The 14786-nt window shown below is 44.7% G+C and overlaps 1 protein-coding gene across 4 annotated transcripts in view; it reads right to left on the reverse strand.

Moving 5' to 3' along the window:
• Nucleotides 1-14786, reverse strand: part of CLSPN (claspin) — a 100326-nt gene that overhangs the window by 16411 nt on the left and 69129 nt on the right. For all 4 annotated transcript variants that reach the window (XM_069756839.1, XM_069756842.1, XM_069756841.1 and 1 more), the window contains exons 16-18: nt 8611-8716; nt 8206-8281; nt 43-161 (exon numbers count right to left, since the gene is read on the reverse strand). In XM_069756839.1, coding sequence (XP_069612940.1) covers nt 43-161; nt 8206-8281; nt 8611-8716 — 301 coding nt within the window. The remainder of the gene's footprint in view (nt 1-42; nt 162-8205; nt 8282-8610; nt 8717-14786) is intronic.

Below are 14786 nucleotides of genomic sequence, written 5' to 3' on the forward strand. Positions count from 1 at the left end.
TATCTACTTGTAATTTCTTTTTATAATGTGAAAACTACTTACAGCTTTCTTTTTCTCCCTTGTTTTCTCAAAATCTCCTCTTCAACATCAAAAAAGTCTTCATTTTCTTTTTCGTCATCATCTTTCTCCTCTCCTTCACTTTCTTCTTCCTCCTCTCCATCCTAGATTAGAAGAAATTACTTATGAAAACATTTTTAGTTGAGACTCTCTTGGCTATCCAAAACTACTAGTCTGTGTCACAGTTGTATTGCATTATTGTTTTAATCAACCAAACAAAAGGTAATACATAAGCTCTTAATACTCATAATTATAAGGAAGAAACTCCACAACGAAAATATAAATCCTACAAATATATGGAGTAACGAACCCACGGATGTATAAATAAGGAGGCCCTTCTCAAAACCAAGTTGCAGGAAGTCGAGGATTCTGGGAATGTCAGGTTTTGAAGTATCCACAGGAACCTCTCCCAGAAAGGAACAATACCACATCCAGATTTTGTTATAAATCGCTGAAGTCACCGGCTTTCTGCTTGCCTGGAGTGTGGTAATGACCTCTTCTGACAGGCCTCTGGATCTTAGGGTTCGCTGTTCAGGATCCAAGCAGATAGGTGTAGAGAGTCTGGGTCTTTGTGGAACACCGGCCCCTGTAGTAGAAGGTCCTGCCTGTTTGGTAGTAAGATTGGTGTCTATGTTGAAATTCTGGAAAGTAGAGAGAACCAGCTCCTTTTTGGCAAAAAAAAAAAAGGAACCACCAGTCTCGTATCTTCCTGAGTGTCTTCGGTATCAGAGGTAGAGGCGGAAATGCGTACAGGAGACCTTCTCCCCAATACTGAGACAAGGCGTCTACTCCTGTGGCTTTATCTAGGATTGAGAGAGAAAAATGCTCTGGTCTTTGCATTCGACCTGGTGGCAAAAAGATACACCTGAGGTGTTCCCCACTTCTGGCACAGACTGCTGAATATTTCTGGGTTCAGTTCCCATTCTCCGGGATGTACAGGTGTTCTGCTCAAGAAGTCTGCTACTTGACTCTTGGCGCCTTCCATGTGAACTGCCGAGATGGATTTGACAGATTTCTCAGCCCATCTGAAAATTTGGTCTGCTAGGTGTTGCAGCGGTGGATGTTTTGGACCTCCTTGGTGTCTTAGAAATGCCACTGCTGTGATATTGTCGGGACAGTATCCTTGCGTGTCTGCCCCTGACCTGTGACTGGGCCTGGTATAACACCTTCCAGATCGCATACAGCACCCTGAAGTTTGACGACCTTGCAGCAATCTGAGGAGTCCATTCTCCCTGGTAATATTTCTTTTCTATATGTCCGCCCCATCCGAATTGACTGGCGTCTGTGGTAACCGTAACACAGGGATCGAGGATCCATGGAACTCCCTCTTTTAGGTTCTTCAGTGTGGTCCACCAGGTTAGGGATTTCTGTACTGACGGAGAAACAATCATCTTCCTGTCCAGGGAGCCCTATTTCCTGTGCCAAGATTTCAAAACCTCTCTCTGCAATCCCCGCGAGTGGTATTGGCTCCATTTCACACAGGGTATGCATGCCGTCATAAAGCCCAGAATCCTCATTGCCTCTCTTATGGAGGGGGTACTCCTTCTGAATTGGTGTATGTGCCTGATCAAGGCCTCCTGTCTGTCTTCCGGTAAAAAAGATGTTCTGACGTTGGAGTCTAATATGATCCCCAAAAATTTCATTCTGGAATTTGGGACCAGGCATGATTTCTTCCAATTCACAATCCACCCCAGGTCTTGTAGAATGGAAAGTTTGAAGCTGCAGTCTATCTCGAGAAGTTTCTCTGATCTCGCTATTATCAGAAAGTCGTCCAGATATGGCACTATGGCAACATTCTGGTTCCTTAGATAGGCTACAACTTCCGACATTAGTTTGGTGAATATTCTGGGCGCCGAAGCAAGCCCGAAGGGGAGACATCTGAACTGGAAGTGATACATTATTCCTTTGTTCATTAGGGCGAATCTTAAACTTTTGGTATGAAGTGTGTATTGGGACATGGTAGTATGCATTGCTTAGATCTAAGGTGCACATCATGTCTGTCTACGAGAGGCGTTGTGGACTTTATAGATTCCATCCTGAATCTTTTGTACCGGACCCAGCGGTTAAGGGGTTTTAAATTTATGATCGTTCGGGAGTCTCCCAAAGGTTTTTTTTATTTCCTGTTTCCATAATTGTCCTCTTGTGTCTACAAGACTAGGGAGTTACCCACCACTCCTTGTGGGCTATCTGCACAAAAGCTGTTCCACTCAGCGTGTCCACATGGACATTTCCTCTCTGAACCCTGTTCACACAGGTAATATACAGATGATCAGGTTTTTAAATACAGCAGATAGGGATTGCATACATCAGTTAGGACTGCTCTATATATATACCTTGAAGTTTGGTGGAGCAGCTTAGTATACATTTTTTGCAAAAAAACGTATCAACCAAATACCCTGTTTTTTACATCTTTTTACTAGCACTTGCGGATTACTGTGATTTTTTGAAACTGAGTGTCTTTGGTTTTACTATGCTCTTTTGTGTCTTCAAACTTCCGACAGTTTGGTGAATATTATGGGCGCCGAAGCAAGCCCGAAGGGGAGACATCTGAACTGGAAGTGATACATTATTCCTTTGTTCATTAGGGCGAATCTTAAACTTTTGGTATGAAGTGTGTATTGGGACATGGTAGTATGCATTGCTTAGATCTAAGGTGCACATCATGTCTGTCTACGAGAGGCGTTGTGGACTTTATAGATTCCATCCTGAATCTTTTGTACCGGACCCAGCGGTTAAGGGGTTTTAAATTAATGATCGTTCGGGAGTCTCCCAAAGGTTTTTTTTATTGAAAACAAGTGAGAGTAATGGCCCTTGCCTCTTTCTGAGATGGGTACTGGGATGATTGCATCTAACTATCAACTCCTGGATGTTTGTCCACATAGAGAAGTCAGAGCGGACAGGGTCGGGTTACAACAAATCTTTCTGGGGGACTGTTGGAGAACTCTAGCTTATACCCCTGAGCAATTACCTGCAGAATCCAAGGATTTGGGGATATTTTCTGCCAACCCCCTAGAAATTTTTGTAACCGACCACCCACCTTGTTGTCATTTATTCGGCTTTCCTGCACCTGCACTTGGGAAGATGGAGTCTCTACCCTTTCCACCCTTGGGATAAGACCACCTCCCAGTCTTCCCTTTCCCCCTGTAGTCTGTCTTCTGACGAGGTCGGGATCTACGAAAAAGCTGGAATTTTTTTAGTATTCTCCTCAGGGAACCCTTTCTTTTTATCTGAGGCTTTTTCTAAAATGTCATCTAGAATACGCCCAAATACTTTATTCCCTGCCCTGAGAATGGGATTCCGCACAGTTTATTTTTTGATTGGATATCCCCTGACCAAGTCTTTAGCCAGATAGCTCTTCTGACCGCATTGGACAAGCACTCGCTTCTGGCGGCGAAGCGCACAGATTCTGCTGAAGCGTCTGCCATAAAGCCTGTTGCGAGTTTAAGTAACGGTAGAGATTTGAGAATAACATCTCTGGAAGTCTTAGCTTTGAGATGGTCCTCCAAATCATCTATCCATAGATGCATTGACCGGGCTACCGATGTTGCAGCTATATTGGCCCGTATTATTGCTGCCGACGATTCCCAAGTTCTACTGAGCAGTCCATCTGCTTTGCGATCCATTGGATCCTTTAAAGCTCGAGGAATCCTCAAATGGAATTGAGTTCTTCTTCGCCACCTTTGCCAATGGAACATCAATCTTGGGAACTTCATCCCACACTTTAATGTCCTCTGGATTGTAAGGCATACGGAGTCTGAAGTCTGTAGGTACTACTAGTCTCTTCTCCGCTTCCTGCCATTCTTCTAGAATCATGGAACGGATGTGGTTGTTGACTGGAAAAACCTTAGTGACTTGGGCATGTAACCAGCCAAACATTTCATCCTGGATCGAGGTCTCCTCTGGCGTGTCCTGTAACTGCATGGTGTTACGAACTGAATGAAGCAGCTCATCTGTATCTGCCGCAGAGAGAGATATCTCTTCCCTCTGCCCAATGATCCGTCTCTTTCTTCCTGGTCTGAATCTTCCGAAATCTCTCCTTCGGAAGAGAGACTAGACTCTCTTGGTTTTTTCCGTGATGTTTGCGGTTCTGACTGACTTGTCTGGGGAAGATTCAAGCTTGAGATGGATGCCTGAACCTCCTGACGAATCATTGTCCTCATACTGGCTAATAATGCAGTCTGTTCATCACGCACAATCTTAGATGTGCATGACTTGCATAGTGACTTCCGCCAATTTTCCAGAAATTTAGAAGCACATATCAGGCATTTACTTTTCCCTGATTTTTTCCTTTCGAGTGCGGGGATGGGAGGCTCTGCCTAGGATAGAGATACATAGATATACTCTGTAGATAGGGAAGCAGGGGGGGTGAGCATTGTGGTATGGCTTAGTATAGCCCACTCACGTGCCCCTGAAGCTGGTCAGTCCCCTCAAGTCTGGCTATTTCCTCCATAGTGAGGACAGTTCTAGCCGTATAGCCGAGTGCTCCCTGTCAGGATGGCCGGCGGCATAAAGACCCCCTTAAGACGTTTAAATAGGGTTTACTTGGTTGATCCTAACTTCATTACCGCCGCTGCGGTTGACCGTGCTGTAACGCCTCACCCGAGGCCGGCGCTGCTGCCGGCGCCATGCTCCTGCGCTGGCCGCGACTGGAAGTGACGCGGCCGTCACGGCTGGAAGTGACACGGCCGCTGGACCCGGAAGTGGCCGCTTGGAAGCGGTCTCTGGAGAAAGCGGCCGCCGCACTCACCCCCCTGAGCGGAGGAGACGGACCCGACCCCAGGAACAGCGCTGCACTGGGGAGGTTGAGGGACCACCCATAGCAGGTATCAGCAGCAGACATCTTGCTGCAGGGAAGAGAAAGGCTGGGCCCCCCGATCCCCACCATCTGCACAGCACAGTCTGAGGAAAAGCTTGCCATTCCTATCCACAGTGGGAAAAGAAAAACACTGGTGGGTGGAGTGGGGAGGGTCCTTTTAACCGCTTGTTGTTCCTGTCCCACTGAGGGTAAGAAGGACGTCCGCCAATCGTGCTGTCAGGTGGTGAACTGGAAAACAGGATTTTTGGTTGCTTACTGTAAAATCTGTTTTTAAGAGCCTTCATTGGGGGACACAGGAACCATGGGGGTGTATGCTGCTGCCACTAGGAGGCTGACACTTAGGACAAAAAAAGTTAGCTCCTCCTCTGCAGTGTACACCCCATCGACAGGCATTATGAACTTCAGTTAGTGAGAAAGCAGTAGGAGAAAAACAAGGTTGAAATAACATAGTAACAAACATGAGAACTGTAAACATGAGAACAGTCATAGAACACAAATTGAATAATATGGGAGGGAGCGGTGTCCCCCAATGAAGGCTCCGAGAAGCAGATTTTACGGTAAGCAACCAAAAATCCTGTTTTCTCTATCGCCTCATTGGGGACACAGGAACCACGGGACGTCCCAAAGCAGTCCCTGGGAAACAGACTTGCATCTGGTCAGAGGACACCACTGCCGCCTGCAAGATCCTTCTGCCTAGACTGGCGTCCGCCGAAGCGTAGGTATGGACCTTGTAAAATTTGGCAAATGTGTGGATGGAAGACCAGGTTGCCGCTTTGCAAAGCTGTAGGGTGGAAACCCTCTGGTGCACCGCCCAGGAGGCACCAACTGCCCGGATAGTGAGTCTTAATCCCAGGAGGGGGCACTCTGTTCTTGGCCCGGTATGCCTCCAAAATTGCCGTTCTGAGCCAGTGAGCAATAGTCGCCTTGGAAGCCGGCAGGCCTCTACGCGTGCCATCAGGAACAACGGAAAGAGAATCCGTCTTCCGCAAAGAGGCCGTTCTAGCCAGGTAGATCCTCACCGCCCTGACGAGGTCCTGCTTGTTCAACGATCGCTCCAGAGGATGGGTCGGATCTGGACAAAAGGACAGTAGAATAATGTCCACGTTGAGGTGGAAACCACCTTAGGGAGGAAGGAAGACGGAGGCCTCAGGACCACCTTGTCCTGGTGGATAACCAAGAAAGGAGATCTGCAAGAAAAAGGCCGCCAAACTCGGAAACGTGTCGGATGGAGGTGATGGCCACAAGAAAGGCCACCTTCCAAAATAGAACTGACAGGGAAACCTCCTTGAGAGGCACAAAGGGGCGACCCCTCAGAACCTCCAGCACAAGATTCAAAGCCCATGAATCCACAGGAACCCTGTACGGAGGGGACAGCATGGGTTACTCGCTGAAGAAAGGTCTTGACCTGTGGACGAGATGATAGCGTCTTCTGAAAAAAGAATGGAGAGCGCAGAAACCTGGCCCTTTAGGGAACTAAGAGCAAGGCCCGAATCCAGTCCTGCCTGAAGGAGGGCCAAAATGGAAGGAAGTGAGGATATAGGAGAAACGTGGTTGGACTTGCAGCAACGGAAGTAAGCCTTCCAGGTACGATGCTAGATCCTGGAAGACAAAGGCTTCCTAGTCTGGATCATAGTGAGCATCACCCGATCCGAAAGGCCGGACGTTCTTAGAACTGCGGTCTCAACAGCCACGCCGTTAAACTGAGCGACCGAGAATTCGGGTGGCAGATTGGACCCTGGGACAGCAGATTGGGTCTGTCTGGAGCCACCAGGGGGCGTCCGCGAGAAGATTGACGATCTGCAATCCAAGATCTCCTGGGCCAAACCGGGGCGATCAGAATGACCGGCACCCCTTTCGCCTTGATGATCTTCAACAGCCTGGGAAACAAGGACAGGGGTGGAAACAGATACGGGAGCACAAACTGCGACCAAGGAATGGCCAGAGCGTCGACGCCCACTGCGAGAGGATCGCGGGACCTGGAGACGAACCAAGGGACCTTCCTGTTGAATTGGGACGCTGTGAGGTCCACATCCGGAGTCTCCCTTCGAAAACAAATCTGATGGAAGACCTCCTGATGCAAGGACCATTCCCCTGCCGCGAGGCCCTTGCGGCTGAGGAAGTCGGCGGCTCAATTGACCACGCCGGGGATATGCACCGCGGATATCACCGGGACCGTTGTCTCTGCCCAAAGGAGGATCTTGGATACCTCGGCCGAGGCCAGTGAACTCCGAGTTTCCCCCTGGTGGTTGACATATGCCACTGCTGTGGTCTTGTCCATCTGGATTCGAATTGGCAGACCCTTGAGAATCCTTTCCTAGTGCAGACAGAAAGATAGCCCAAAACTCCAGGACATTGATCGGCAGAGATGACTCCTGCGCCGACCAACAACCCTGAACACTCAGGTGACGAAACACCGCACCCCAGCCGAGCAGACTGGCATCCATCATCACTACCTGCCAGAGAACTGGAAGGAAGGACCTGCCCTGGGAGATGATAGGTAACGTCAGTCACCAGTTGGGGGACCGTTTGACCCGGGGAAGACGAATCAGACGATACAGGGAAAAAAACAGACCTGTCCCACTGTGATAGAATGGCCTGCTGAAGAGGTCTAGAATGAAAGTGGGCGAAGGGAATCGCTTCCAATGTTGGAACCATCCTCCACAGATCCTTCATGGCCAAATCGGAAGAAGGGAAGCCGAGGACCCTGGGAACTCTTGTCTTCGGGAAGGAAGACTTTTGTTTGACGGGTGTCGAAGAGCATGAACAGAAAAAATAGGCGCTGAGAAGGAACAAGACAGGATTTCTTCCTGTTGACAAGCCACCCAAAACGGGCTAGATGAGGTTGTTGTTGAGGTACGGAAAAAAGTACTATATCCCTGACCCTCAATATGGCCATCAGCGCTGCCATGATCTTCGTGAAAACCCTGGGAGTGGTTGCGACACCGACCGGCAGGGCGACAGACTGAAAGTGCTCCTGAAGTACTGCAAAGCGCAGGAATCGGTAGTGTCCCGGGAATATCAGGACATGGAGGTAGACGTCCTGGATGTCTATGGAGCACAGATATTCATAAGCCTCCATGGAAGCAATTACTGAACGAAGGGATTCCATCCTGAAGTGTCTCAGACGAACTATCTTGTTCAGCAATTTGAGATCCAGGATGGGACGAACTTTCATGACCCCATATATTTATAGGATCTAAGAATTTCATTACTGTAGTCCAGAGTAAAACACATTTCTCTGTAGCTGTGCCTTCCTGTCCATACTTATACAGCACTGTATTGTAAAGTCATTAATAAAACAGCACATTTAAAAATAAAAGCATTTCACCAACCTTTTCACTGCTTGATTCACAACATGGAAGCAGCTGAAAATCGCCAAACTCTTCTTCCTCTTCATCATTATTCTCCCTGTAAATATTTGCAATCAATACCAACATAACACTGCCAGAGTAAAGAAGTGATTAGAATACAGCAATGCTTCAAGTTCATACCCTCAAATTTCAAACTTCACTGCCAACTTACACTGTGATAGAATTTGGAGTAAGGTAAAGAAAAGAGAAAAATACCTGTCAGACAATACCTAACAGACAGTACAAATCTTAGAGGGTAAAAAAAGAAAAGCACACAAAGCATGTCAACAAACTGAGCTAAACTATGCAGAAAATATTATGTTCTGATACAACCTGCTTGAATAAATTCCTTCCTAGATTTAGTTAAATGTTCTCTTAGTTAATTACCGTTCTACGGGGAAGGAAGCCATGTCCGCTTCAGACAACTGGTCCTCTTTTTGTGCCTGGGAGTCCACTTTGACCAAACCTGATGACTTCTGTGTTAAGGTAGCAGCTGAACAAAAGACCGGACACAGTTATGTGTGTGTGTGAAGTCTGGGATTGGTAATATCACATAAAAGCTATTACAACAAAAAAAAACCCAGTCTGTGCAGCGGATAATTTTACTTGTAATCCCTTCAGGTCATGGCTATTTCTAGTTTTTCATCCCCTTCCAGAACATTTTTTTTTTCTTCTATCAGTATAGCTGTATGAGGACATGTTTTTTGCAGGACAAGTTGCACTTTTGAATGACACTATTCATACTACCACATATTGTACGGGAAAACAAATTTCACGTCCGTTGAAATTGCAAAAAAAAGTGCAATTTCAACTTTTTTTATTTACCATGTTCACTGTATGATAAAACTGACTTGGCAATGAGTTTCTCCAGGTCAGTACAAGTACGCAGATACCAAACATGTATACATATCTTTTTCTTTTATTTAAGTGGTGAAACATTTTGGGAAACTTTGTAAGAAAAAAAAATAAAATAATTCGCTTATGTCACCATTTTACAAAACCTGTAACGTTTTAATTTTTGGGGGCTGTGAGAGCTTATTTTTTGCGCCCTGCGCTAACGTTATTTATGATACTATTTTGAGGAAGATGAGATGTTTTTATTTTTACAGGGCACCACGGTGGCGCAGTGGTTAGCACAGCAGCCTTGCAGCGCTGGAGTCCAGGGTTCAAACCCCACCCAGGACAACATCTACAAAGAGTTTGTATGTTCTCTCCGTGTTTGCGTGGGTTTCCTCCGGGTACTCCGGTTTCCTCCCACATTCAAAAAGACATACTGATAGGGAATTTAGATTGTGAGCCCCATCGGGGACAGTGATGATAATGTGTGCAAACTGTAAAGCGCTCCGGAATATGTTAGCGCTATATAAAAATAAAGATTATATAAAAAAAATAAAGATTATTATTGCCTCTTATTGCAATATTGTGGCAGCCTAAAAAATGTAATTCTTGCATTCTATTTTCTATTACGCCATGTACTGATTGGATTTAATTTATTTTATAGTTTGATAGATTTTACTTTTCTTAACCCCTTCATGACCCAGCCTATTTTGACCTTAATGACCTGGCCGTTTTTTGCAATTCTGACCAGTGTCCCTTTATGAGGTAATAACTCAGGAACGCTTCAACGGATCCTAACTGGTCTGAGATTGTTTTTTCGTGACATATTGGGCTTCATGTTAGTGGTAAATTTAGGTCAATAATTTTTGAGTTTATTTGTGAAAAAAAATGGAAATTTGGCTAAAATTTTGAAAATTTCTCAATTTTCAAATTTTGAATTTTTATTCTGTTAAACCAGAGTTGTGACACAAAATAGTTAATAAATAACATTTCCCACATGTCTACTTTACATCAGCACAATTTTGGAAACATTTTTTTTTTTTTGCTAGGAAGTTATAAGGGTTAAAATTTGACCAGCGATTTCTCATTTTTACAACAAAATTTACAAAACCATTTTTTTTAGGGACCACCTCACATTTGAAGTCAGTTTGAGGGGTCTGTATGACTGAAAATACCCAAAAGTGACACCATTCTAAAAACTGCACCCCTCAAGGTACTCAAAACCACATTCAAGAAGTTTATTAACCCTCCAGGTACTTCACAGCAGCAGAAGCAACATGGAAGGAAAAAATGAACATTTAACTTTTTAGTCACAAAAATGATGTTTTAGCAACAATTTTTTTATTTTTCCAAGGGTAAAAAGAGAAACTGGACCCCAAAAGTTATTGTACAATTTGTCTTGACTACGCCGATACCTCATATGTGGGGGGAACCACTGTCTGGGCGCACGGCAGGGCTCTGAAGGGAAGGAGTGCCATTTGACTTTTTGAATGAAAAATTAGCTCCAATCGTTAGCGGACACCATGTCGTGTTTGGAGAGCCCCTGTGTGCCTAAACATTGGAGCTCCCCCACATGTGACCCCATTTTGGAAACTAGACCTCCCATGGAACTAATCTAGATGTGCGGTGACCACTTTAAACCCCCAAATGCTTCATAGAAGTTTATAACGCAGAGCCGTGAAAATAAAAAATCATTTTTCTTTCCTCAAAAATTATTTTTTAGCCTGCAATTTTTTATTTTTACAACAGTAACAGGAGAAATTGGACCCCAAAAGTTGTTGTCCAGTTTGTCCTGAGTACGCTGATGCCCCATATGTGGGGGGGAACCACTGTTTGGGAACACGTCGGGGCTCAGAAGGGAAGTAATGACTTTTGAAACGCAGACTTTGATGGAATGGTCTGCGGGCGTCACGTTGCGTTTGCAGAGCCCCTGATGTGCCTAAACAGTAGAAACCCCCACAAGTAACTTCATTTTGGAAACTAGACCCCCTCAAGGAACTTATCTAAATATGTGGTGAGCACTTTGAACCCCCAAGTGCTTCACAAAAGTTTACAACGCAGAGCCGTGAAAATAAAAAATCAATTTTCTTTCCTCAAAAATGATGTTTTAGCAAGCAATTTTTTATTTTCGCAAGGGTAACAGGAGAAATTGGACCCCAATAGTTGTTGCCCAGTTTGTCCTGAGTACGCTGGTAGCCCATATGTGGGGGTAAACCACTGTTTGGGCGCACGTCGGGGCTTTGAAGGGAGGGAGCACCATTTGACTTTTTGAACGCAAGATTGGCTGGAATCAATGGTGGCACCATGTTGCGTTTGGAGACCCCTGATGTGCCTAAACAGTGGAAACCCCTCAATTCTAACTTCAACAATAACCCCAACACACCCCTAACCCTTATCCCAACTGTAGCCATAACCCTAATCACAACCCTAACCCCAACACACCCCTAACCACAACCCTAACCCCAACACACCCGTAACCCTAATCCCAACCTTAATCCTAACCACAACTTTAACTCCAACACACCCCTAACCCTATCCATAACCCTAACCACAAGCCTAATCTTAACCCTATTTCCAACCCTAGCCCTAATTCCAACCTTAACTCTAATTCCAACCCTAACGCTATGTGCCCACGTTGCGGATTCGTGTGAGATTTTTCCGCACGATTTTTGAAAAATCCGCAGGTAAAAAGCACTGCGTTTTACCTGCGGATTTACAGCGGATTTCCAGTGTTTTTTTGTGCGGATTTCACCTGCGGATTCCTATTGAGGAACAGGTGTAAAACACTGCGGAATCTGCACAAAATTGACATGCTGCGGAAAATACAACGCAGCGTTTCCGCACGGTATTTTCCGCACCATGGGCACAGCGGATTTGGTTTTCCATAGGTTTACATGGTACTGTAAACCTGATGGAAAACTGCTACGAATTCGGGGGGGGGGGGATCATTTAATATTTTTTTTTATTTTGATCACTGTGATAGGTTTCCAGCCATCAGGGTTTCCAGCCATGGCCGATGATATTGCAGCATCGGCCATGGCTGGATTGTAATATTTCACCAGTTTTTATAGGTCAAATATTACAAATCGCTCTGATTGGCAGTTTCACTTTCAACAGCCAATCAGAGCTATCGTAGCCACGGGGGGATGAAGTCACCCCCCCGGGCTGAAGTACCATTCCCCCTGTCCCTGCAGATCGGGTGAAATTGGAGTTAACCCTTTCACCCGATCTGCAGGAACGCGATCTTTCCATGACGCCACATAGGCGTCACAGGTCGGATTGACACCAACTTTCATGACGCCTACGTGGCGTCAAAGGTCGGGAAGGGGTTAATGCAGCAATAGCAAATGTGCATCTTTATTTTTTGTTTTATTTTTTATTGTTTTATTTTTAATGCGGCAAAAGGCCGGATTTATGGCCGGCTGGATTTAAATAGTCTCCTTAGAGGAATTGACTGATTGTCTGATCGCTTGTGCCATACATAGCAGTGCAATAGTACTGATATGTATAGTGAAAATCATTATCTCCTATGAACAGCGTCCACGAGCTCACCTTCACATGAGTATCGCCATAACAGGGACGGGGGTCTGTCAGGACAACCCATTGGCACCCCACACATCACGTCACAGGGGTTCCGATGGGAGCGTGTAACGACGTGTGCCTATGTTGGCATGTGTTGAATGCTGCTGTCAGAGAGTGACGGCAAGATTATATAGGTTAACAGCCACAAGCAGAGCTACGATCCACCAGCGGCTGTTAAAGGCTGATTAAGTAAGCTGTTGTGCAGGGAAAGATGTGGTCTCGGCATGTGAGCCATCATCAAAGGCACGGACACGACATGTGGCGTAAGTTTATGTCTTATGTCGTGAAGGAGTTAATATTAAACATCAATCAGTAGTTAAACAATGGTTTTACTTGGTTTTACTTGACGTTAGTCCCCAGGCTCATGTAGTCACTAACTGGATTTCCTACTAATAAAATTTGCAGCAGAAGTTAATCATATTAGATTGTAGTAGACCATCATTGAAGAACTTCTTGTTATCAGGTCAGTGTATCAAAACATCAGTGCACAGCTTTAACCCCTTAGTGACAGAGCCAATTTGGTACTTAATGACCAGGCCAATTTTTGCAATTCTGACCACTGTCACTTTATGAGGTTATAACTCTGGAACGCTTCAACGGATCCCGCTGATTCTGAGATTGTTTTTTCGTGACATATTGTACTTCATGTTAGTGATAACATTTCTTCGATATTACTTGCGATTATTTATGAAAAAAAACGGTAATATGGCGAAAATTTTTAAAATTTTGCAATTTTCAAACTTTGTATTTTTATGCCCTTAAATCAGAGAGATATGTCATGAAAAATAGTTAATAAATAACATTTCCCACATGTCTACTTTACATCAGCACAATTTTGGAAACAAAATTTTTTTTTGTTAGGGAGTTATAAGGGTTAAAAGTTGACCAGCAATTTCTCATTTTTACAACACCATTTTTTTTTAGGGACCACATCACATTTGAAGTCATTTTGAGGGGTCTATATGATAGAAAATAATGAAGTGTGACACCATTCTAAAAACTACACCCCTCAAGGTTCTCAAAACCACATTCAAGAAGTTTATTAACCCTTTACGTGCTTCACAGGAACTGAAACAATGTGGAAGGAAAAAATGAACATTTAACTTTTTTTTGCAAACATCTTAATTCAGAACCATTTTTTTTATTTTCACAAGTGTAAAAACAGAAATGTAACCATAAATTTTGTTATGCAATTTCTCCTGAATACGCCAATACCCCATATGTGGGGGTAAACCACTGTTAGGGCGCACCGCAGAACTTAGAAGTGAAGGAGCGCCGTTTGACTTTTTCAATGCAGAATTGGCTGGAATTGAGATCGGACACCATGTCACATTTAGAGAGCCCCTGATGTACCTAAACAGTGGAAACTCCCCACAAGTGACACCATTTTGGAAACTAGACCCCTTAAGGAACTTATCTAGATGTGTGGTGAGCACTTTGAACCCCCAAGTGCTTCACAGAAGTTTATAACGTAGAGCCGTGAAAATAAAAAATCGCTTTTGTTTACACAAAAATGATCTTTTCGCACACAAATTCTTATTTTCACAAGGGTAACAGGAGAAATTAGACCACAAAAGTTGTTGAGCAATTTCTCCTGAGTACGCTGATACCCAATATGTGGGGGTAAACAACTGTTAGGGCGCACCGCAGAGCTTGGAAGAGAAGGAGTGCCGTTTTACTTTTTCAATGTAGAATTGGCTGGAATTGAGATTGGACGCCATGTCGCGTTTGGAGAGCTCCTGATGTGCCTAAACAGTGGAAACCCCCCACAAGTGACACCATTTTGGAAACTAGACCCCTTAAGGAACTTATTTAGATGTGTGGCGAGCACTTTGAACCCCCATGTGCTTCACAGAAGTTTATAACGTAGAGCCGTGAAAAAAAAAAATTGCATTTTTTCTACAAAAATTATCTTTTTGCCCACAAATTTTTATTTTCACAAGGGTAACAGGAGAAATTAGACCACTAAAGTTGTTGTGCAATTTCTCCTGAGTACGTCGATACCCAATATGTGGGGGTAAACCACTGTTTGGGCGCACCGCAGAGCTTGGAAGAGAAAGAGTGCCGTTTTACTTTTTCAATGTAGAATTGGCTGGAATTGAGATCGGACGCCATGTCGCGTTTGGAGAGCCCCTGATGTGCCT

The sequence above is a fragment of the Ranitomeya imitator genome, chromosome 3 (genome assembly GCF_032444005.1).
Source record: "Ranitomeya imitator isolate aRanImi1 chromosome 3, aRanImi1.pri, whole genome shotgun sequence".
Taxonomy (NCBI): domain Eukaryota; kingdom Metazoa; phylum Chordata; class Amphibia; order Anura; family Dendrobatidae; genus Ranitomeya; species Ranitomeya imitator.